This window comes from Antechinus flavipes, chromosome 2, assembly GCF_016432865.1.
Source record: "Antechinus flavipes isolate AdamAnt ecotype Samford, QLD, Australia chromosome 2, AdamAnt_v2, whole genome shotgun sequence".
NCBI classification, from domain to species: domain Eukaryota; kingdom Metazoa; phylum Chordata; class Mammalia; order Dasyuromorphia; family Dasyuridae; genus Antechinus; species Antechinus flavipes.
The window spans coordinates 186,414,969-186,440,378 of NC_067399.1; the positions used below are offsets into that span (position 1 = coordinate 186,414,969).

The window sequence follows — 25,410 nt, forward strand, 5'->3', positions numbered from 1 at the left end:
GCTTACAAATAAGCAAATAAATAAAACATTTCACAATAGTTACCAGACCCTGAAAATCCCATCTGCAGACTTTTGCAGCTGCTAATTGTGAATAATTAGTCTAATTATCTACTTGTATATAGTGATGAATGCTGACATTTTTAAAATAATTTTTTAAAAAGCCTTTTCCTCCCCTGAAGTAGATTTTAGCCTGCTTTTTTTTTTTTTTTTCTTATAGATTTAGAGGACTTAGTAGAACTGGAAGAGATGTTTGGTGTGATCTGTTCCTATTCCCACATTCTATAAATGAGGCAATGCAAAGAAAAGTGATTTACCCAAAATCACAGAAATAGATAGTTATGACTTTCAGTTAAAAGTCTAACTATAATTTCACAGAGAGGAAAAGTTCTATTGAGTACTAAGAGCTACATATTCTTAGGGAATCTACTTCAAACAAACAAAAAATCCAAAATAATAAAGCAAACCTTAAAACTTTCTAAAGTAGGGAAAGGAAAACAAAGCAGGAATGAGTTGTTTTTTTTTTTGAATCAGCATTCTTTTTTTCCAGAGCTTATCTGAGAACAATGTGTTATTTCTATTAAATGTTTGAGGTCAAGCTTCCTATAGGTAGTTTGATGTCTTGGGGATTACTTATCTGAGAGGTTTTTTCCCAGCACCAAGAACACAGTGGTAATTTAGTTAATCTAAGAGAGAAGTTCTAAAACTTTTTGCTTTCTACCTCTTTTTAGACTCTTAAAAATTACTGAAAACCTTCAAGAGTTTTTGTTTAATATGATTTATGTGTATAGACATTTACTGTGTTGGAAATTAAAACCAATACCTTTAAATCCATTTATTAATTAATTTATAATAATAATAACATACCCATTTCATATTAACATGAATTATATATTTTATGAAAAACTACATTTTTAAAGACTAAAACATTAGTGAAGAGTGACATTGTTTTATATACACATATTGTTGTTATTGCAAATCTCCATAATATCTTATTTTTATAGAAGACAACTAGATTCTCATATCTACTTCTACATTCAATCTATTGGGATAATTATTTGAAGTATATGAAAAAAATCTATCTTGACATATATACATGTTTATATATATATATATTTGGAAAATGGAGTAATATTAAGTAATATTAAGCAGATAATACCTTAATATTATTATAAAAATGATTCTAATCTCAAAAACCCTTTGAAAAAGGATCTTGAGAGGCCCCCCAGAGGTGTGTGGATCATATTTGAAGAGCTCTTCACTAGAATTTAGATCATTCACTGGGTGATGTTTAATGACCAGTAATCTATATCAGAAAGATCTTTAAAAGACCCTATGAGGTCAACAGTTTTGGGTGATGTGAAAGAGTTAACATTCTCCCTTTCCTTCATTGATGAAGTAGGGACTATTGGTAGGAATATTATATATACTATTAGATATGGGAGATATCAATAAAAAATCAAGCATACAAAAAATTAAGCTTAACAAAGGATAGAAAAGACTCTGGGAATATTTGAAGAGAATGTCTGATTCACTATGTTTTTAGATAACAACTTACTGGCTTTTTACCATGATTCTTCAGATAGAAAATGTGATTGAATGGGAAGAATACTAAATTTAGGTCCAAAAGACCTAAGTTTGAATCCTGCTTATAATTACTCCTTATGAGATCTGGAGGAAGTATATCTTTTCTCCAGGTCTCAATTTCTATAGCTATGACTCAAATTACAAAAACATTTATTAAGTGGCTACTATACATGTCAGGTACTGTATTAGGTGTCATGCATGCATCAGAAGACAAAAATGAAATATCCCTGTTCTCAAGGATTTTACATTTGACTGTCATAGGAAAAATGGGTTAGAGATGGAATAGATAGGTTTCCATTTTTATGATTTTAGCAATAATGTTCTCATGAATATTCCCTATTCTCTTCTTCTATTTTCATTTATAATCTTTTCTTCCTTTTTTGAGGCAGACAAAGACATTTTACTTTCTTTTCCTTTATGCCAATAAAACCTGCTTTAATTCCAAAATAAATTGAGTTCTTATGTTTATTTCAGTTCAATCTAATTCAACTCACTAAGTATTAATTACGCATCAGACTATTTGCCAGGAACTATGCTAGACTAAGAATACAAATACAAAAAATGGATCATCCCTGTCCTAAAGGAGTTTATAGTCTCCAGGGAGGAAACAGCATGTACACAGATTAGTCTATACAAAATACACACAAAGTGAATAAAAAAGAATTTCAATATAGGGAGAAAAGTACTGACAATTTGGAGAAACAGGAAAGGCTTTTTTGGTAGGAGCGTATACTTGAGTGAACCTTGAAGGAAGTAGGGACTGGGCATGATGAATAACCTTGTACAGAGGCACATAGACAGGGGAGATAGAATGCCACTTGTGAAAAACAACAAGAAAGCAAATTTGACTGGAACATAAATGATGTAATGTGCAGCATTATAATTAGTTTGGAAAAACAGAGAGGAGTCAGACTGTGAGAGATTTTAAATGACAAAGGGCAGAGTCTGTATTTAATCCTAGAATCAGTAGGGAGCCATTGAAGTTTCTGGTGCATGGAAGTGAGATGATCAGTACTGTGTTTTAGGAATAGTAATTTGGCTGCTGTATGGTAGATGAATAGGAGAAGGGAAAGGCTATACTACTCAGGAGATTATTGAAACATGTCCCTCCCAGGGCAAATTTAATTTTAATAATGTTTTTGTTTGGATTAAGCCTAAGAAGTTTAGTTGATTGTGGAACCTCAAAATTCTCCCTCCCTTTCTTCCTCCCTCCCTCTCTCCTTTCCTTTCTTTCTTCCTCCCTTCCTCCCTCCCTTCCTTCCTTCTTCCTTTCCTTCTCCTTCTTCCCTCTTTCCTCCTTCTCTTCCTTCCTCCCCTCCTTTCTTTCCCTCCTCCTCTCTTCCTTCCTTCCCCCCTCCCTCTTTCTCTCCTTCCTTCCTTTCTTCCTTCCTTATACTGTAAAGCTGACTCCTATATTTCTAAGGTCTGCTTTGCTTCTATATCAAACTTTAACACTTTTCTATTTAAATAGGAAGCTCTAACTGATCTCCAACTAATGGTCCCACTGCAAAGCACATATAGTTTGGTCTGTACATATTTCAGCATTTTGAATTTCCAATGATTACTAATTTAATCAGTGTAGACAATTCCCTTCACCACTTACTGCAGGTCATAAGTCCTCTATTATGCTTGAGTAGTCAGGAGTGTTTTTGTCTATAGGCACAAAAACAAACGAATAATCAAAATAAAGCTTACTTCTCTCTTTCCCTCCCTCCCTCATCCTCCTTTTCAGTCTTCTGGTAATGAGCCTTTTGAATTTATTGAGGCTGTTTCTTGGCTAAGAGACAAACAAATCATTGGTAGCTGAACTTAAAAGATTTCACACATGGTGGAATCTGTCAGAGTTTGTGTGTTGCTGGCCTAGACTCTGAGAACCCAAGGTCATATCTTAACACCACAATGAGCCATTAAGCGCCTGAGAGGAGGTCAGCCTGCATAGAATGTAAATATTTAATCTTGTCTATTTATTTTCCCCTAAGTGGTCTCCCTGCCTCTGAGGCAAACTATATTCTAGTTCAGACATTCATTATCTTTCCTGTGGTTCACTTTAATTGTCTAACTGGTCTTTTTGACTCTAATCTCTTTGCCCTCCAATCCATCATTTGAAGGGCTATACCTTGGAAGTTGGACTGGATTTATTCTGTCTGGTGCTGAAAGGAGGAACTAAGAACAATATGTGAAAGTCGGAAAAAATCAAATAGAAGTTTATTGTAGGGAAAATCTTCCTAACAGTTACACCAAAATGGAATTGTTTGACTCAGAAGACATTCATTAGAAATCTTCAAAGACTTGATGACCACTTCCTGGATGAGTTTTAGGGGAATTTATTATTCACTTCTAGATTGGACTAAATGTTGGTGGAATCCCTTCCAGTTCTGAGATTCTAAGTGAATTGCTAATCTCAATCATCACTTCTAAAATAGTCTACCTCATATATTACTGGACATAACCCAGTCTTGCCTGAAAGTGTATAAAGTCCAAATTCAATTCACTTATCATCAGTTTAAAGAAGTAGAAACAAGGCCAGATTTAGTCAGTGGACCTGGGGTCCAATACCAGTTTTGTTTACAATTTATTATCTTTATTCAGATTAGGAGATCTCCACTTCATCATATTAAGATTTTACTATCCTATATTTCAGTCAAACTAAATTACATGCTATTCAAGATACTTAGTACTTCTCTTTCTGCCTTCGCTCATGAGGTGTCGAATCTCTTCTTAGATTGACCTTTCCCTTCAACTTCATTTGCCTAAATTCCTTCCAGAATTTAAGGCCCTCTCAAAAGCTGCATCTTTTTGAAGCTTCTTTGTTCATCAGAAATGATCTTTCTTTCTTAAGAATTGCCAAAGCACTTAGCTCCTGTCTTGTTACATATTCACCGGCTATACTATTTGTATACATGTTTCTCTTCATTTGTATACATGTTTTGTATACATGTTTATTTTTATACATGTTTCTCTTCACTCCTCCTAGATAGAGAGAGAAGATTCTGATTTTCCTCCTTCTTTGTAATCACACAGAATTTAGCTCAATAACTTGTACATGGTAGTTGTTCAAATTTGCTGTATTGGAAATATTTTAAGTTCATTCAGTGTTTGTATTTTGTGGGTTAATTTGATTCAATCCAATTAAACAATTAATTGATTACTATATGTAAAATATTATTCTTTGACTTGATATATAAAGATGAAATTTTAAAAAAAGATAATTCTTGACATCAAGAATCTGGCAGACTGGTATACACCTGGAGTGAGGAGGAGTATAACATCTGTGCTCAGCTAAAATATAAATTGAAGTGATGGGGCAAAGGATCTTTCCAGATAAAGTATACCAGGAAAACTTGTTGGAGTGGGGACAGAGGGGAGGAACTTTAATAATAAGAGACCAGGAAGAATGCTAGATTTATAAAAGATATGGCATTTTAGAAAAGCCTTGAATGAAGGAAAGAATAGCTATAGAAGACCTGGGAAAAAAAGTTCAATACCAAAGTCATTGACACTATCAAATAGTTCAGCATCAGAACAGGATATAATTTTATCTGAAGAAATGACATTAAAGAAAGACATTACCATCTGCTTTGCCACTTTAAGGATGAGAAGACCTTTCCATCTGAGTTGTAGCTAAAAATTCTTAAATATATTGTCTATCTATTCACAGGAATTGTCTTCTTTTTTCTCTTGGAATCTTCAGAACTTAACATAGTGCTTTGAATATAGTAAATGCATTATAAACAGTTTTTTCATTCATTCATAAAACAGAGATTAAAACAAAATTTGTTCCAGGTATGTTGGATTGTGTACATGAATGTATGAAGGTCAGAGAGAGCAGGACAAGACTTGAAGGAATACTGAGAAATATGGTTTGGATGAAAATGCAGGGTATGGGAAATAAGACTAGAAGTGACTAATGAGGACAAGTTGTACACAGCTTTTAAAACCATATTTAAAAAGCAACTGTTTAATCTGTGACTCAGTCTTTACTTGACTACCACTCAAATGAATGCTTTTGCTTTGATCTAGGAAAAAGGTAAAGCAATGTAAGGCAGTGGAAAGAGCACTGCATTTAGAATTAAGGAAAAATCTATGTTCCAAATCTGATTTCACCACTTACTGAATCACTTAACTTTTCTGAACTTCAGTTTTGTCACCTGGGAACAATGAAACTTATATAGCACTTATCATTGGAATGTTGTTGTGAAGATAGTAGGAGATAATAAATTTGTAAACCTTAAAATGCTGTATAAACACCACTTATTATTATGGGGATTATGCCAATGTTTTAATTCAGTTCTTCATTAAAATACCTTCTAAAATTTTTCTTTCATACTTTTTTGGTATGTTGGCAAATGAATAATTCTTGAAGTAAAAAACAGCAACAGAAAAGGATAAACAGACCCTTATATTGTTTAGGGCAGGGGTTCATAACCATTTTTGTCTGTTGTGGGCCCTTTGAACTGTTTGGTGAAACAGCCAGACTTCAGGTTAATAATTACTGCCTTGAAATGTCATTATGTGTAGCCTTTCTGAGGCTATAGAAATGAATTATTCTTCTTACTTTTGTACTCATAATTCCTCTTGCCTCAATGTCAAATTTTCTATACTTATTTAATAGTCAGAAGTTCTTTAGATCCTATAAGGAACCTTCTGAGAAAAGATCCTTTAGAGTTCCAAAGATTCAAAGTCCCATTGGGGACCAAAACATTGGAATGCATGGAGAGCTGGGAAGAAGTGAGTGAACATAAACTACTTGAAGGTAGGGATGGTCCAAATTGTCATTTCTTCAATGACTCTTCCGCCATTCCACACCTACACATCTGATCATGACTGCAGTACGCTTTTCCTACCATCATCGATTAAAAATCTGTCCAGATATGAAGTTACCATTTCTTCAATGAAACCTCCGATAGTGGTTTCTCTTTCCTTGTTGTTGTTTTTCATTTTCAGTTATGTCTGGCTCTTTGTTATCCCATTTAGTGTTTTTTTTAGCTAAGATAATAATTTGTCATTTTTTTTCTCCTTTTACATTTTACTCATAATACAGATGAGGAAACTGAGACAAAAGGGGTTAAGTAATTTGCCCAGGGCCACAAAAATGTCTGAAGCAGATTTGACCCAGAAAGATAAATCTTCCCAACATCAGGGTCAGCACTTCATCCACTGTGCCTTTTAGAAGGTCATAAGTCACTATTGCTGGGGGGCACCCATTTCTCTATTCTGTAAAATTAAGGAAAGAGGTTCTGGAACTATAGCATGGTCCTTCCAGCTTCTATCACATCCCTTCCCAAGTGATTTTATATTCATTGTGTATTCTGTAGATTTATATATATATATTGTCTCCTCCATTGGAATGGAAGTTTCTTAAAGATATAAACTTTTAAATTTATTTTTTTTATTCCATCATCACACACAGTGCCTAATATATAGTAAGCACTAAATAGATACCAGCTGTTTGATCAATTGCTTGATATAGCAGAATGAAGAGTAGACTGAAAAAGTTTTCACTTCTTTTCTTATAGGCATTTTCTTGGAAAAATCACTTTCTAACTTAGGTTCTTCTTTAAAATGAGAGTTTGGGAGTAAATTATCACTAAAATCTTTTCTTGTTCTGAGTCTTTAGGTAACCATGGATCTCTTCCAATATTAAAAGACTATCAATTCATGAAAAAACTGGGCACAAATGACATATGGTTGTTATTCCTTGTGACTTCATTCAGCCTCTAAAATAATTTTCCTAAACACAGTTATGATCATTTAACTCCTGACTCATCAAAATTTAGAATGCTTCTAATATCCTCCAAACACCTACCTCCATGATCAAATACAAATGCTTTGTTTGACATTCAAATTCCTTTGTAACCTAGCCCCACCTACCTTTCCAGTTGTCTTATACCTTACCCCCTACCATTTTTCTTCTGTCCAATGACACAAGACTCTTGACTGTTCCAAGAACAAGACATTCCATCTTTATGCTCTGGGCATTTTTTTCAACTGTTTCCTATTCCTAGGAAATTCTCCTTCCTCCATTGTGATTACTGACCTCCATGACTTTCTTTAAGTCCTAACTAAAATCTTACATTCTACAGGAAGTCTCCTCTAATCCCTCTGAATTACAATGTCTTCTCTCGTTAATTATTCCTTATCTTTTTTTTTTAATTAAAGCTTTTTATTTACAAAACATATGCATGGATGATTCTTCAACATTGACCCTTGCAAAACCTTCTGTTCCAAATTTTCTCCTCCTTCTCCTCACCCCCTCCCCCTAGATGACAGGTAGTCCAATACATGTTAAATATCTTAAAATATATGTTAAATCCAAAATATGCATACATATTTATATAGTTATCTTGCTGCATAAGAAAAATCGGATCAAGAAGGGAAAAAAAAACAAAATGCAAGCAAACAACAACAGAAAGAGTGAAAATCTATGTTGTTGTCCAGACTTAGTTCCCACAAGCCTCTCTCTGGGTGTAGATGGCTCTCTTCATCACTGAACAATTGGAAATGGTTTGTAGCATCTCACTGATGAAGAGAGCCACATCTTTTGGCTTGTTTTGTATGTATTTCTTTATATCCCCCAGTAGATTGTAAGCTCCTCAAGGACTGGTACTATGTTTTGATTCTTTAGCTCTTAGCACAGAGCTTGTCACATACTTTGTTGTTGTCCTTTGTATTTGAAGAGGACCAAAATGACATCACTATGTCAGGTTCAAGGTATAATGTTTCTGATTGTGGCTGATCAGAGCAAAATGAAGTTGGAAGGCCCTACCACAAGACAAATAGTCCATATGGACATTTGGAGCAGTATTATTCTAAATTTGCACATTTCTTTTGAACTACTTGTTTTGTTTAGCTTACAGAGCAGGGAGCTTTCTTTGATGAGGTTACAACTTATTAGGCAGTGCTGTGCCATGTCTCCCATGTCTCAATCAATTCAAAAATTCTTCAAGGACTTGAGAATATCCTTGTATTGCTTCTTCTGACATTTATGTGGCACTTGCCTTGTGAGTTTTTAATAAAATAGTCTTTTAAACAAATATATGTTTGGCATTTGAATAATGTGGCCAGCCCATCAAAGCTGTCCTTTCTGCAGCAGAGTTTGAATGTTTGGTAGATCAGTTTGTGTAGTTAGGTACTGCAGTGGATAGAGCACCAGCCCTGAAGTCAGGAGGACCTGAGTTCAAATCTGCCCTCAGACACTAAACACTTTCTAGATGTGTGACCCTTGGCAAGTCACTTAACCCCAACTGCCCCAGCAAAAAAGAAAAAAAAAAAGAAAAAGGATTTCATTATCCAGTACTTTATCTTGCTAGGTGATCTTCAGAATCTTTCTAAGATAATTCAAATGGAAATGACTGGTTTACTGGCATGGCGGTAGCATGGTGTCCAGGTTTCACAGGTATCCAAGAAACTGCTCAGAATGAAACAAAGCGGGCAAATGAAAGCCAGCTTACCAAAGTCAAAGCTGGATATACATTTTTCTGGTGTGGACGCAGTAAAAGGAGTGAAGAACAGGCTCATGACAATGCAATTGCCAGTTTCAAGAAAGTGAGATGTCACTATCATCAGTGTGTATACTCCCACCAAGGTGAACCAAGATGTGAAGCCCGTCATCATCAGTGTGCCAAAAGAGGGCAGTATTATAATTCTGGGTGACTTAAAGTCAGAGTAGGCACAGACTATCAGATGTGGCAGGGAGTCCTTGAGAGGAATGGAGTGGGAAACAACAACAGCAATGGTCCCTTATTATGGAAGACTTGTGCATTGCGTGACCTTTTCATTACTAACATTGTCTTCTATTTTCCTAACTGCAAGAATGGATTCACCTTCTCAGCAAACATTGGCATTTAATAGACTGTGTCATTATGAGGAAAAGAGACAAGGTAGGATTTAAGAGTGAAAAAGGCCATGTTTGGCCCAAGAAGCTGGACTGATACAGACTTATTTACTCCAAGTTAAATATTTACATTGAACAAAAGCCATGGCCCCACAGCAAGATGATGATGAAAAGATTTAATGTCATCAGATTAAAACGCTTCCCTGTGCTAGAGCATTTTGTCATGAACTTGTAGGGAAAGCAGAGCAACACCCAGCTGTCAACAATGGGACAGAAAAGGGTAGCTTTCAGATATTTGTTGTACAGCACCACATTTACTCCTCTGGGCACAGTATAAGTGCTTAATAAATATTGATTGATTGATTGAACAAAATAAAATAGAGATGATGCATCAAGATAAGAGAGGGGACACGATCATAGAATCATAGGCTGATTATTGAAAGAAACCTCAGAAACCTTCTAGTAAGCTCTCCTGATTTTATAAATAAGAAATTTGAGATCTAAATAAGTAATGTGATTCTCCTGAGGGTCAGAGATGTAATAAACACAAGAGGCTGAATTTGAACTTACATTCTATGCCTGCAGAAACAAGGATCTTTTCACTGTTCTATGTTATAAGAAGAAAAAGAAAAGCAAGATGGAAAATAGGATCAATAAAACCATAGAAGGAAATTCCAAAAAAGGTAACCTCTAAATTTAAGCAAATTATAAGCTTCAATTGTTTTTCTTTCATAAACAATGGGAACTTCTGTACTAAATTCATATTTAAAGGAGAGAAATAATCTTTTCTGTCAAGATTCCTTTATTATGGCTTTTGATATGACACTAAATAATAACAAGAGAATATTATTCATGTTCTGTAAAGTATTCTTTAAATATATTTTATATGTACCCAGTATTTGTATATAGTATATTTGTATATATTGAATGTGATCTTCTTGAGATCAGGAATTTTTTTTGCTTTTTCTATGTGTAACATTGTGCCTGATACATCGTGGGTACTTAAAAAAAGCTCATTGCCTATCAACACAGAATTTCTGCTCCAAAATAAGTATTCATAAATATCTTTCAAGGCCTAATAATAACCATGTTATTAATTAGTTAATAATTATTCCCCTTCCAATAAACTTTCTTTGAAAGAGCCCCAAAGCATGCCAGTACTCTACATGGTGCCAGTATTACTATAACTTTCATATTCTGTCCTTTTTATAGAAAAAAGACATTTTTCTAGGAACTTTTATGGAATCTTAAAAGAACAGTGCTGGGAGGTATCCTAAAAGACAAAACAATAACTGGTGTTTCTCTAGCATTCTATTGATATCAAGGAATTTACAAGTATCTTTATTGAGAAGTAGCTGAGGTTCAGTGGAAAAAAAGACTGGAATTATGACTAGGACCTACCTGGTTTTGAATTCTCATGACCATGGACAGGCAATTTAATTTCTCTAAATCTCAATTTCCTCATATATGTAATACTGATCATAACAGCAACTACCTCACATGGCTGTTGCCAGAAACTGAGTTAATGGATGATAATTACAAATCCTTAGGTAGCAACTTGTATATTGTTTGATTGAAACTGCCTTCCCAGGCAGGAATCCCTTTTATACTAATTCACTTTCTGATTTACTATTCTAGTATAGGGAACTCCTTCCTTTTGGGGAAAGTACATTCTATTCTTAGGAAGGTTTAAGTAGTGACCTAAAATCAGCCTGTAACTTCTATACAACCATTGATATTCTTTCCCCGAGAGCCACACAGAATTCATACTCTTTCCATGTAATAATATTTGAAGACAGTCATCATGTTTTTTCTAAGTCTGATTTCTTAGGTTAATTTTCCCAAGACTCCTTCAACTATTTCTAATTCAAGGCTCTTATCATATAAATTATTATTCTCCTTCATGTACTTTCTAATTTGTTAACAATGTCCCTCTTATAGGAAGGTTCTTGGAACTTGTCATAGTATTCCAATAGTATATGCTTAATACAAAATACATATGGACTATGAGTTCTTTTGATCTAGACCTATATCTCTTTTAGTGAAGCAAAAGTATCATTTACTTTTTAGAAGCCACTAACAACAATGACATTGAATTTGTGGTCATTTAAAACCCCTAAACTTTTCACAGAAAATCCTGTGAAGCTTGAAGGTAATATTTCCCTCATTGTTGATTTCTATAATACAGTGTAAGCTTCTAAGGGCAGGAGCTATTAGATTTTGAATTTATATTCTCATTACTTAGAACGTGGCTGGGTATTTAGTAGGTGCTTACTGAATGCTTCTTGAATGAAGAAATAAAGGAATTTGAAAATGAATATTTAGAAATATAATTCAGAAACTAACTTTCATCTCTCTTGAAAAGATAATAATTTCTTTAAATTTACTCCCTTGATCTCCTGGAAGAAGCCCTGAATTTGTCAAGGCTTTTAGGAGCTCCATCTGAATTTATACAAAAAAGAGATTTGACTATAGTTTTTTTTTTTTTTTTTTTTGTCCTCTTGTTGCCTTTTTCAGAAGAGGCTCTATTTATAACCACAGAATAACATAATAATATAGATATTAAAGGTAGAGAAGACCTCAGAAGATTCACTGGAAGTTATATTTCTTTAAAAAACAGTCTAAAATTTAGTTTCCTGCCTCCAAGAACTCAAAATTCTCTACTGTACATATTGAAGCAGCTGATAATAGGAAAAGGTGAAAAGCCTGGACTAAAGGAACATAGTTGATAAGTGATAGAAAGAGAGACTATAATCACATATCCATTTACTTTAGGACTACAAACTTTAAAGATTTCTTAGGTTCATCCCCTAATTTTGGACATTGCAGGACACTGCAAGATAGGCAAAATATCATAACTCCAAGCTCTTTTCTCTCTTTTCCCTTCTTTCCTGTCTTTCTTTTGTCTTTATGTATATAAGATGGAGAAAGTAAAGATATTAGCTCTTTTCTTCTCTCCTTACTCACTTAACCATGTCAGCAGAGTTACATGAAGGGTAGGAGATACTTTATTCATTGGGCAACAGAGGCATACACTAATCTAGACAGACACCGAGGGGAATAAGTAGCTATTGATTAGTCTAAAATATCACAGATACAGGTTCATCCTCTATCCTTTTCTCAGAAGAAATGATTTCTAATTTTGGGGGTCTAAAATTGAAGTTATTTTTGTTAGGACTCCTTGGTTTAGCTCTGCTACTTATCATGTTCAGAAAATAATTTATTCTTTGTGAGTCTGTTTCCTCATCTATAAAATGAGGTACCCAGAACAAATTATTTCTAAGTTATCTTTCAGTCTGAAACTAAAATCTACTTTTAATCCATGAACTCAGTTCTCCTCCCCCTCCTTATTTTCTTAGGACCTTTGTGGATAATTCCATTATTTTCCCCTAATTTCCAGATTTAAAATTAAATCAGGTTTTGTTCACACCAAGCAACCTGTATTCTTCACCAAAAAGTCTAACCTAATTCCCTTGGAGAAAAATGTACAATAAACTCTTAGATAAATGCTGGACTGCAATTCAATTGAGTCCCAGTACAGAAATAGCCTTGGGAAAAAAAGAGAAGAAAAGAGCATTTCCTGAGATGCTCATCTTAATAAGTTTCCTTAGAAGGGCCATAACCATAATGGCTAAAAGACAATAAGAAGGGAATTGTAGACATAAATACACAAGTTTCATTTGTATATAGTAGGCCAATGTTTTCTAATATGTGGTCAGTCAGTTGGAGGAATTTGCCCTAGGGAGGAGAGGTAGTTGAGACTGCACTGTACTATTAGACATGATGGAAGAGACTAACAGATGATATGGTTAGTGAATGTGAATAGAAGTCCTGCTTTGCTATGAAACATGCCTAAAAGCAAACTTTATTTCAGAATTATGGTGCCTCCAGCAAATTTAGTTGAGGCTGCAGTAGAAATGATCCCTCTGGGACTCTTTTTCTTGTGTTATCACTCTTCTAGAACTGAATATACAACTTAGGACATTTCTTACTCTAGAGCATCCTGGACACTTAAATTCCCCTTCTCTGTTAACATATCACAATTAAAAGAGCCATTCTTGAGGTACTGCTTGACCTTGATCTGTCTGGAAGGTGGATTGTTTCCTTCTTTTGGTGGAAGGTAGACCAAAAATATCCCTTCTCCAGAGATTTAAGGTTCCTCATGGGTCCCCTTTCCAAGAAGTACAAGGAAACAGTACTTCTCTCTTTTATTTATCACCAGATTGCTTGAGGTCTGTATTGTACTTTTGCCAAGGACCATACTTGCTACAAAGATGGAACAGTTCTCCCAAAGATGCCATTCCTGCCTGGTTCTTATTCCAGAATGGATCCTTAGGGGACTTAAAATTTTCTCTTCCCAAGGAAACTCTTCCTGGATAATTGTTATAAACTCCATGGCTTAACCCTAGTTATCATTAAAAACATCTTTCTGTTCTATGGAAAATAGTTATTGACCTTTATTTATAAATATACATTATAAAAGTATTTACTTCATTTCTGACATAGAGAAATTCTCTTCAATAGATCTTCAATGGGATACAGATGATAGCCTCATATAATTGAGAAATTCAGTGCACAAAAAGCAAGAATAGTGAATAATCAGCTATTTTCATTGGACAGAGGTTTATTCTATATCTTAACTAGCTTTTTTCTCTTTAATATTCCTCCTACATGATTTCATATGTAAGAAAAGTTTCATAAGATAATATTAGAAGGGACCCCAGAAGTGAACTAGTTCAATCCCTTCAAATTATAGATGAAGAAACTGGATCCCAGGAATTTCAGTAGACCAAGGTAACATAAATAGTAAGCTACAGAGGCAATATTTGAATCCAGGTACTCTGATTTCACAGTCAGCATTTTTTTCTATTATGCCATCCTACCTCCATTCTCATTCTTCAAGGAGCAGTGATTTTGTCATTGTCTCTTTTTTTCTTCCCTCCTCAAAACAGAAGTCAATATCTTTATGACTGAGTCTATGATGTTTGAGAGTTAATAGTAATCAAAAAATGTGTGTCGCCCATTGGCTAGACTTGATGTTCATTTCCAAAACTTAGGCTACAATTTAGGCTATAAAAATTATACAAATTAGTTTATGATTAGACTTAAACTCAATATACATTATAAAGTTAAGCTCTGATTGAGAAAATCCTTCTATTAATGCAGATGATTAACATTTATTTTCTTAGCAACTTAGAGTCTTAGAAAGCTGTTTAGAGTAATGAAAGTTAAGTGACTTATGTAGTATTTCAAAAATTGGATGTAAACTCATGTCTTCCTGTCTCTGAGTTTCTATCCAATTGGACTATGATATCATGCTCTCTCACTCTGTATACATACATATATATGACTTATATGTAGGTGTGTATACATGATAGGAGCCGACTTCTTTAATCCTGATTTATTATGCATAATGATAACTGGATTAAAAATGCAAGTGTTACAAAGGACAATGGATTGATTGGAGGATATAATTAAGTTGAATCATATTATCAGTCAAGAATTGAGCACCAAAAATTGTTTGAAAATGAGTGATAGAAAAGGAAATGGATGGGCTTTCTAGTCATAGTAAGATATGACAGATGGATAGCCCATGTACTCAGCTGATATCCATCTAAAATTAAGAAATTCAGAAGAAGTTCTTCAGCACGTTGTGTGACTTCTTCACTACTTTTACCTTCCTCTCACTCCCAGGAAGGGCTTTTGGGAGGACATGGATAAAACTTGCAAAGGATAAGAATGTGAGGTGGACATTCCCTCTTTAGTAGTATTAAAGGGAGTATCTGTCTCGATGTAATCATGTCTCTAGCATATGTTGACACCACATTATATTAGAAATCTGATGATTGTGAGATATTTTTAAATTGGAAAGAGGAATAATATAGAAAAAAGGTTGGATGTGATAATGTTCTCAGTGTATCGCATAGAAAGAAGAATTAGAAAGGAATAATAACCTCATTTTATGCTTTTGTAAAGTGTTTTATCTTTTGCCTAAACTGCTGTTGCACTACTTGTTAATTCAACAAACATCTATTAAGCAACCATTATTAAGCAACTAGGGAGGGAATGAGGTTCATATAGGGCACAGTCCCTTGAGCTTATATAATTTGCAGTATAAAAGGGGGTTAAGATATGAAGAGAAATAACTACAATAAATATAATATGTGTTAAATATTTAGAGATTTACGAAACAAAATGGTGAAAGAAATATCTGAGGAAATTGGAGAAGACTTTCTGAAGGTTACAATCAAGTTGAGTTCTAATGGATGCACAGAATTTCAATAGGTAAAGATAGTAAGGGAGGGCATTATAGGCATAAAGCATAATATGAGCAAAAGACAAAGATGGGAGGATTAGGACATATTTAGGTAGTAGAGTGTAGTCTAGTTTGGCTAACATACAATATATGGAAATAATGAAATACTCCTGAAGGTGTAAGCAGCTATCATGGTGAAGGTCTTGAATGTGAATGTCAAGAATAAGAAAATTTCCTCAGTAGGCAATTAGAAGTCCTGGTTGTTAGTTGGAGGAATTTGCCCTAGGGAGGAGAGGTGGTTGAGACTGCACTGAACATCCATGATCAAGGAATGACATGTTCAGATGTATAAATCAGGAAAGCTATCTTGGTAGGGGTTCAGAAAATGGACTGAGGCGAGCAGCTAGATGGTACAGTGGGTAGAGCACTGACACTGAATTCAGGAGGATTTGAGTTCAATATGATCTCAGACACTTAATGATTACTAGCTGTGTGACTCTGGACAAGTCACTTAACCCCAATTACCTCATCAAAATAAAAAAAAATGAAGAAGAATGGATTGGGGGAAAGAGAGGAGTGGTAACATCTGGAAAGAAGATACTAAATTCTAGGTAGGTGGCACTAATGGCCTGTAGTAGGCTGGTGAGAGAAGTTGTTGTAAGGAAAATAGAAATAACTTAGTAATTGATCAGATATGAGAGATGAAAGAATTGGAATAATTTGAGAAAATCTATTTTTAAAAATGGGAAACTGGAATAATGGTGATAATACAGAAAGAAAGCTAAATAAGAAAAAGAACAGAGTTAGGGGAAAATATATGGTCAAGCATGGAAAATAGAGAGCTGGGTTTAAAATGGGAAAAAACCAATGTTCAATTCCTGTTTCAGAAACTTACTAGCTATGTTATCCTGTTATCCTGAGCAAGTCATTTAACTTCTGTGCAAGTCAGGTACTTCTGTAGGATTTGCCTACTTTGGTAAAGAAAGATACTTATACAGAGAAAGATGCTAAAAAAATTATATATATTTGATAGATTGTCATTGTCATATGTGGACTGGCTAGATTTTATTTATTAGTGGATATAGTTAATAAAGGGATATCCAATAGAATACAGTGCTTGGTTACTGAGTCAAATAATATTTCTATCTCAATGGCTGTGATAAGCTTATCAGTTGTAGTATGTGCATCATAACAGTAAAAAAGTATAAAGGAGTAAAGTAAGTTTAGATTATGAAAAGTCAGTCAAAAGAATTTGTACTTGATTCATTAAATAATGGAGAGCTCATATAAATTCTTCAAAACAAAAGTGACAAAACAATCACAAAACTGAGAGTAATATTTTAGGAAGATTGAATTAAATATGATATGCAGAGAGGTATACAGATAGGTTTGTATAGACAAAAAAATAATGAGGTGGTCCAGTTGGGAATATTTTAGGTGTGAAATAATAGGATCTTGATGGACCAGAATGGCAACCATGGGAAGTAGGAGAATGATATTCCTTCAAAGGGAATAAATAGACATTCAATGAAACAGGATTTTCACATATTCCTAATTAAAAAAATCAGAGCTGAATAAGAAATTTGACATTCAAACAGAAGGCTCAATCAAGAAGAGAAATCAAAAGGGCTCAATAAGGTTAAACTATTTACATTCCTCTATGGGAAGATGATTATTACAACAGTTAAAAGACAGAGGGTATGGGATGAATCAATTATGTTGGAATAATCTAAAAAACATGAAGAAGTGAGAAAGAGGGATGCACTAGGAGAAGCTGGAAGAGAGAAGTAGAATGAAAGAATTTTCTTAGGTAGAAGACCTAAGAAGAGCTTTTATAGTGAAGTAGAAAATGTGGCAGTGCTTATATCTCATTGTCATCAGAATTGGTTCTAAGGGGAAACAATATATGTACACACACACATGTACACATATACACACACACACTCGATTCGGTACAGAAATCTATTTTACCAGAAAGGGGAATAAGAGGGGAACAGAATAGAACAAAAGAGAAGGGGATGTGCAAAAAGGAAGGACAAATTAAAGGAGGCAAAACAAAATATGCTTTTGATGAAGGACAGAATAAAATGAAAAAGAAGAATAAACAGAAGAAAATGAGATGGACAGAAATATATGGTTAATAATCATAATTGACTGTGAATGGAATATCCTCACCCATAAAATGGAAGCAGATAGTAGAATGGACTAGAAACCAGATCCAACAATATGCTATAGTCATATGAAAAATACTCTAAATCACTATTAATTAGAAAAAGGCAAAATCAGATAACTCTGAGGTACCACCTTATACCTATCAGAAATGAGAAATTCTGGAAGGGATGAAAGGTATGTAAATAGTATACCTTTTTGACCCAACAATACTACTAGTAGGATTGTATTTCAAAGACATCAAAGGAAAAGGAAAAGGAAATGGACCTATATATACAAAATTGTTTTTATTAGCTCTTCTCTTAGTGTCAAAGAATTGGAAATCAAGAAGATGCTAATTAACTGGGGAATAAATGACCAAATTGTGGCATATAATTGTGATGTAGAACTATTATGGTATACAAAATGACAAAGGAAATAGTCTCAGAAAAACATGACAAGAACTGTAGGAACTGATACAAAGTGAAGTGAGAAGAACTAAAAAGTCATTGTATACAGTAATAAATTTTTTTGTTTATTCACTTTTAATACACATTGTTTTATGAATTATGTTGAAAGAGAAAAATCAGGGTAAAAGGGAAAAAATGGGAGAGATAAAAACAGAGAAAACAAGTAAATATAGCATGAAGCTTAGACTTCAGTCTCCTTAGTTCTTTTTTTGGTTGCAGATGACAATTTCAGTCCAAAATCTATTGGGATTGCTTTGGATCACTGAACTACTAAGAAGAACCAAGTCTTTCATACTTGATCATTACACATTCTTGCTGTTATTATGTACAATGTATTCCTGGTTCTGCTTATTTCACTCAGTATCAGTTCATGTAAATCTTTCCAGGCCTTTCTATAATCATCTTGTTCATTATATTTTATAGAATGATAATATTCCATTGCCTTCATATACCACAACTTGTTCAGCCATTCCCCAGTTGATGGGCATCCACTCCTTATCCACTTCTTTGCTACCACAAAAAAATGTAATGACAATTTTGTAAGGATGATCAACTGTGAAAGTCTTGGCTGTTCTGTTGCAATAATCCAAGACAACTTCAAAGGACCCATTATAAAAAATGCTATCCATCTACATAGGACATAAATTCTGACTGCAAATTATATTTTCTCTACTTTTTGTTTTTATTTTGTGATATAGCTAATATGAAAATATGTTTTGCAAAGTTTCATATGTATAATTGATATATTGCTTGCTTTTTTAGGTATGGAAGGGAGAAAAGAAATTTGGAACTCAAAATTCAAAAAAGAAAATAATGTTAAAAATAAATAATAACTTTTTAAAAATAAAAATTACTATTGTAATATAGAAGCTAAAATGTTTATCTAGGATCTTATAGTAAGTTGGTAAATATTGGTATGGGATTTGAACACAGACCTCCTAACCTCATTGCTTAGTGCTTTTATCAATACACTAAGCCGACTGACACAAAAATAAGGAAAAAAGATGAATTAAAATTTGCTTTAAGATTTCGTATCAATATAAATGAATCAAATCTTACCCTCAGAGCTTCTAAAGGCCATTTACACCAGAATTGTGGTATAGTCTAAAGTTCCATTAGCATCACTATGAACCTGTGTTAAAAATTAGGAGTTAACTGCCAAGCCAACTGATGTCTACTTGACATACTTAAATTGTTACCTCTAAGTCAGGATCAAAGCTCACAACAATTGAAGAGTAAAGAATGAGCATTCCAAGGCTTACAAATGCCTGGGCAGCTTAAGATCAGCACTGTGTCACTATTGTCACCTAATCCAAGAGCACTTACATGACAGTCACTTTGAGAGATTCCACCCAGAAAAGCAAAAATCAAAACATGCACAGGGTTTAGTTTTACTTTGATCCTGTGAGATTTAAAAAATAAAAATAGGAAAAAAACACTTTCATATTCCTGATGTTATTTTGAGATATGTACTTAAATGTGAAAGTCAGCAGATATTGCATTATCCCAAACCACATAGAAGTTGGAAGCCAAATCTCTACCATGGTTATAAATGATATTTTATCTAATTATCTATCTCTCTGAGAAAGAAATTTGATTAGTATTCCTTTATTATTATTATTAATCATTACTAGATTTCCATTTTAAGACCAAACTGCTGTGTTTTGGAAAGCTATTCCTCTTTAGCAAGTGTTATTGTGATGATTTGTGCAACATCTGATTCAAGAGTAAAGTTCATGTTTGTTTAAGTATTTTATTAATTGGCTGTCTGGTGACTCGGATTGCATTTAGTTATATCATTGGCTATTCCATAAATTTTTATAGGAGCCAGAGAATTACTTTTTAATCTTGTTGTTATTAATTATTCTTTTAAGGTAACTGCATAGATTAGTGAATAAAGTTCTGGATTTGTAGTTAGGAAGACTCAAATTTGAATTCTGCTTCAGATACTAGCTGTGTGTAGTAGGTAAATTGTATAAATTGTCTCAGCCTTAATTTTCCCATCTGTAAAATGAGAAGAACACAATTATCTATTTTGCATGTAGAAGAATATATGCTGAGCACTTTGCAAAACTTCTACTGCTTTGACACTTTGCAGATCCTATCTTATCTGCTTGACTATACACCATTAGGAGGAGATGGAAGTCAACAAATCTATTGCTTTCAATAAAATGAGCGATTATCATGTTTTACTCTCTATTCTGCTTCTATAATCTACAGATCCTCCAGGGAATTGTTATCTAATCTATTGATGAGTCCTAAGATCTCTTGTATCTGACATCAGCCATGCCACTGAACCCTTAGAGTTATTTTCCCTTCCGACATGTTCTTCGGGTGAATTCTCTTATATGCTCTTTTTCTAATAGTATGAGCTAATTAGAGTATGAACTCTTTGAGAACAGAGACTTTTTTCTCTTTCTCTCTCTCTCTCTTTATATATCTCCATAGCTTAGCACAGTGCTTGACAGAGAAGTCATTTAACAAATATGTTTTCTTTCATTCCTTCATCCTTATTTTTATTTCAGCAGTTGCTCCAAATGCAAGTAAATATGTCCGGTAAATTAGAAGACAAAAGAGATGTAGACCTTCAGGGATTCTTAACAGTTTTACTGCTAAATGAATGATACTATAGTGACAGAGGGAGCTACCATCTGAAGCTTTTCTTAATCTTGCCAATTGCTGGTGCCTTTTCTCCTAAAACATGAGTACTTGAGTATTTTGTATTTATTTTAAAATATTTATTCTGTTCATAATTATATATGTACTTTTCTTCCCACTTTGAAATGTTTCTTGAGAGTAGGGATTGATTCATTCCTTGTATGTGTATGTATGTATATATATATATACACTCTGAATTTTTGATTAATTAATTGATTCTTGAAAGAGTTGGAAATGAATATTTGAAGAGAGTAATTCAGCATAGTTATGATTAGATGATAGAAATGCCAGGAAAAAAAGACACAAAAGAGAATTCTCTAGTATTCTGTCCTTTACAATCTAATGCCTTTAGTTTATTAAGTCCTTTGGTAAATTCATTTAACCCACATTCCAAAGAAATAGATAGTCCTTCTCCATAATCAGAGATATTAGTGTTATTAAGTTTTAAAGGCAGTACTTTGTCAGGTATAGTAAATGAACTCATTAAGATTACAGGCTAATTTATATTAGACCAATCTACTCAACTTTCAAATGGAGTCAACATTAATATGGGATAATAATTTGCTTCTTTTTTATATTCTCTAGGCTCAGAGATATTAAAGCAGTGGTCCCATCATGCTTAGGGATCTGGTTCAAATGAAGAATTAAGGAATACCTCTCTTTTCTTATAAATGTTATTATGTCAAATTACTGTAACAGCCCAAAAGCTACTTACCTGAAGGTAATGACATGGCCTCAAGGCAGGCTTAATTTCCTGATGGATCAAAGGCTTATCTAAGTTCAATGAACTCTTTCGATAAGCTTCTTTTGCCTGGCTTACTGTGAGAGTCGACCAGGAACTCCTTTTCATGTATTTCCCATCAGGGGTCATAGCTAAGCCTTCACATGCAGAGCATTTCATGTCATTATTACTTTTGGAAGTCTTTAGGGAGAGATCCCCAAAATGGCTCTGGAGAGCTTCGGGGTAGCAGTGGGAGATATGATCTACATGGTGTCGATTCACCACACTGGGTGTTCGATAAGTGCTATCACTGTCCAAATTGTCATCAGAGCTCCACCAGCTACTCATCCCAGATTTATGCTTAGTTTCAGGCTTTCGCTCCTTGCTTTTGCTCCTTTTGCTATGTTTAGAAGGATGGCCGTGATGATGATCATCACTTCTAGTGTCACTCTTGGTACCATTGACATTACTTTTAGAAGAGCCTTCTAAAGAATGAGACTTGGTGAAAAGCTTCTGAACTGAATGGACAAGGTGTCGTATTCTCCCTGGGCTTTCACTCCGTTGTTCTGCAGCAGTTGAAGTCCTCTGATACTGTAAAGTATGGAATCCATCCCTGTGTAGGGGAAGCTGTTTCTCAAACTGGTCCAAAAGATTGGCGGGGATCCGATTGATTTTAGTGCTAGCATGAGACATGGCGCAGTCGTCCCTTGTATCGTAATGTGAGCTGTAGTGCATTCTGGGAAAAGTGCTACTGGACATGTGATCACCCATCATCATGGGCATCATCATACATTCGGAATGGATGGAGCTCCGTGGTGAGCAGCGATGGTGATCCAAGGGGCAGCTCTCTGTAGGGCTAAGCAGGTACGATTGTCTTGGCTCCTGCCCATGGTGAAGGTGGTCATGGGTATGTTCACAATCTTCAGGGGGTGTTAAGCCACAGGTATGACCGGAACATAACTGTGGTTGATTTCGACTACTGGATAATCCTTTCATATTCCTAGGAGCAGGAGAGTATCTCTCTTCATTGAAGTGCTGGGTTGGTGACCATGAGTACTGCTGATCTGTTGACAAAACACAGAAATATTATTAAATATTTAATATTGATGGAAATCTTAATTAATTTTGAATCTTGGAATTAGGTATTTAAACTACTGTTTCATCAGTTAAGGCTCTTTTTCTGTTTAGGAGCATGGTGTCCCCAAGGTTATAATTACTTAAAAAAAAAACCACATAAAGTTGTTTAGCAGCATGATATTATTCCAAACATTAAACTTTTAATTCTTACATGGTATAATTTCTAATGGATTCTTGATATTTTAGTAACTAAAGATAACCAAAATCTTTAGTCTTTTGGGAAAGTGACAAAAAAAGTTTGTCGGGGGACAAACTTCTGGCAAATGCTTCAGTTTGATTAGAAATGTATTCCTCAGGTTTCTGTGCTCTAAAACTTAATGTTTTAAAGAGAGCATCTCAAATTGTTTTATTATATTTAAAATATTTATTAAATATTATACTCTATTACATAACATATATTATTATATATTTACTATATTAATATATGAGTATTATATGTAACCTTTGCTACAATAATCATAATAATAATTGACATCTTAAAGATTAAAAAACTTTTAGATTTGCAAAGCACTTTATATACAATGTATCAACTGAAGTGCAAAACAAATCTGAGTTAGATAATACAGGTATGCAGACAGCCCTCTAACTACTTGAAAGTGGCAAACATTATCTCTTCCAAATGTTCTCTTTTTTATACAACAACCACCATTCATCTCATAGAATGAGTATTCCATAAGAATATGCTATGTGCAGAACCTATTGAATTTCAGACTATTTGTGGACTTAATTCAGGGTTCTTTAAGCAAATGTGACCAGATTTCCATTATTTCATCAGAGCAGCATTAAATATCCTGTTTGAATTTCAGATGGCCACTTGTTTCAGTTTCAATCCTAGGTTAAATCTTGGTTCTAATTGGGAAGACAACTATAAGTACAAAAAAAAGAAGGAAGACAGAAGAAAAGAGAAAAAGTAGAGCCTCCTGAGAATGGGTCAGAAGTTTGATTTTTCTAACCCTGAGAAGATTACTCATTAGAAAACAGAAAAATTTTTATCTTCCTTCAAAGTAGGAAAATCAAACCTTTAGCCCTATAACCCATTCTTCCTTTACTTATCTGTTTTTTTTTTCTCCCAATGCCTAGGGAAGACCCATTCCCCAGAATAACAATCAAATTATGTAGAATTGTAAGGATCAATATGAGAAGCAGCTATGGTATGGTATTAAGAATAGTAGACAGACTGAATCAAAAAATCTGGGTTCTAGACTTAGTTTGTCATTTTCTATTTCTTCATCTGTAAAATGGGAATAATAATTACTTATAAACTCCATCTCATAACACAGGAAAGGATTCTTTGAAAATTACAAAGTGTGGACCTGCTAGATGGAGCAGTAGATGGAATATCTTCCATTGAGAAAGGAGAACCTGAGTTCAAATCTGGCCTCAGACAATTTAATACTTGCTAGCTGTGAAATATTAGACAAGTCACTTAAGCCCAATTGTCTCACCAAAAAAAGAAGGAAAAAGGAAATTGGGAAGTGCTATAGTCATGTAAAATATTATCTAGTCCAACCTACTTCTCAAAACAGGAATTTACATCCAATTGGAAAACATCCAATCCTCAAACACTTCTACTGACATATAAATCAGTGTAATTCACTTTTGTACAGCTCTAATTATTAAGAACTTTCTTACTGTCACTGAGATAAGGAATCTCTAGATTTGATATGTCAGGGTAGTTAGGTGGCACAATAGATAGAGCACCAATCCTGAAGTTGGGAGGATCCGAATTCAAATCTGGTCTCAGACATTTAACACTTTCTAGCTGTGTGATCCTGGGCAAGTCACTTAATCCTAATTGCCTTAGCAAAAAAAAAAAAAAAATTGATATGTTATCTCAAACTTTTGTACACTGATATAAGCCAGTGAACACGCACTCTTTCCTTTGAACTGCCTTTCAAAATGCTTCCCATCATTCAAGGACCATTGTAGGTTCTCCTTCTTTCCTTTTGCTTCCCTGGCATCCTTTCCTCTCAAATGAAAGTTATCTCTACCTTCTTAAGTTTTCACAGAGTACTTTGTCTACTTCTCTGTTTTGCCCTATTGTTCTTATATTATAGTTTCCTGTCTATTTTTGTTCAGTCATGTCCAACTTTTTGTGACATCCCCCTCCCCCACCCCCCACCTTTGGACCATACTATCCATGGGGGTTTCATGGCAGATACTGGAGTGATTTGCCATTTTCATTCTCGTGTATTAATATTTGTCCAGGGTTAGTAAGTGTCAGAGACCAAATTTGAAGTCAGGTTGTTGTAATTCCAGGCCCAATACTCAATCCAATGAGTCATACAACTGGCAGTTTCTCTGTGCATATTATGAAAATTTCATGTCTCAGTAGAAGATAGTTCTAAGAAGGAAACTTTAATGGCCACTGTGATGGCTCGGATTTCTAAACATATTTCTAAACCATTAACTGGTACCTACTTTAAGGACTAGGCAATGGATGCTTGAGTCCTACTTGTATAATAAGGAAAATATTTTTTTTCCTCCCTCCCTTCTTTCCTCTACCCATCTGATTTATTTCTTTTTCTTGTCTCTTCTTTGTTAGAAATAATGTAACATAATGGGTAGAGAGCTAACTTTAAAGTCAGGAAGACTTGGATTC

General features: G+C 34.3%; 1 protein-coding gene across 1 annotated transcript in view; it reads right to left on the reverse strand.

Moving 5' to 3' along the window:
• Positions 1-25,410, reverse strand: part of DLGAP2 (DLG associated protein 2) — a 1,170,371-nt gene that overhangs the window by 158,949 nt on the left and 986,012 nt on the right. Inside the window, exon 5 of the mRNA XM_051976005.1 lies at positions 21,666-22,735. Within this exon, the coding sequence (XP_051831965.1) occupies positions 21,666-22,735 (1,070 nt within the window). The remainder of the gene's footprint in view (positions 1-21,665; positions 22,736-25,410) is intronic.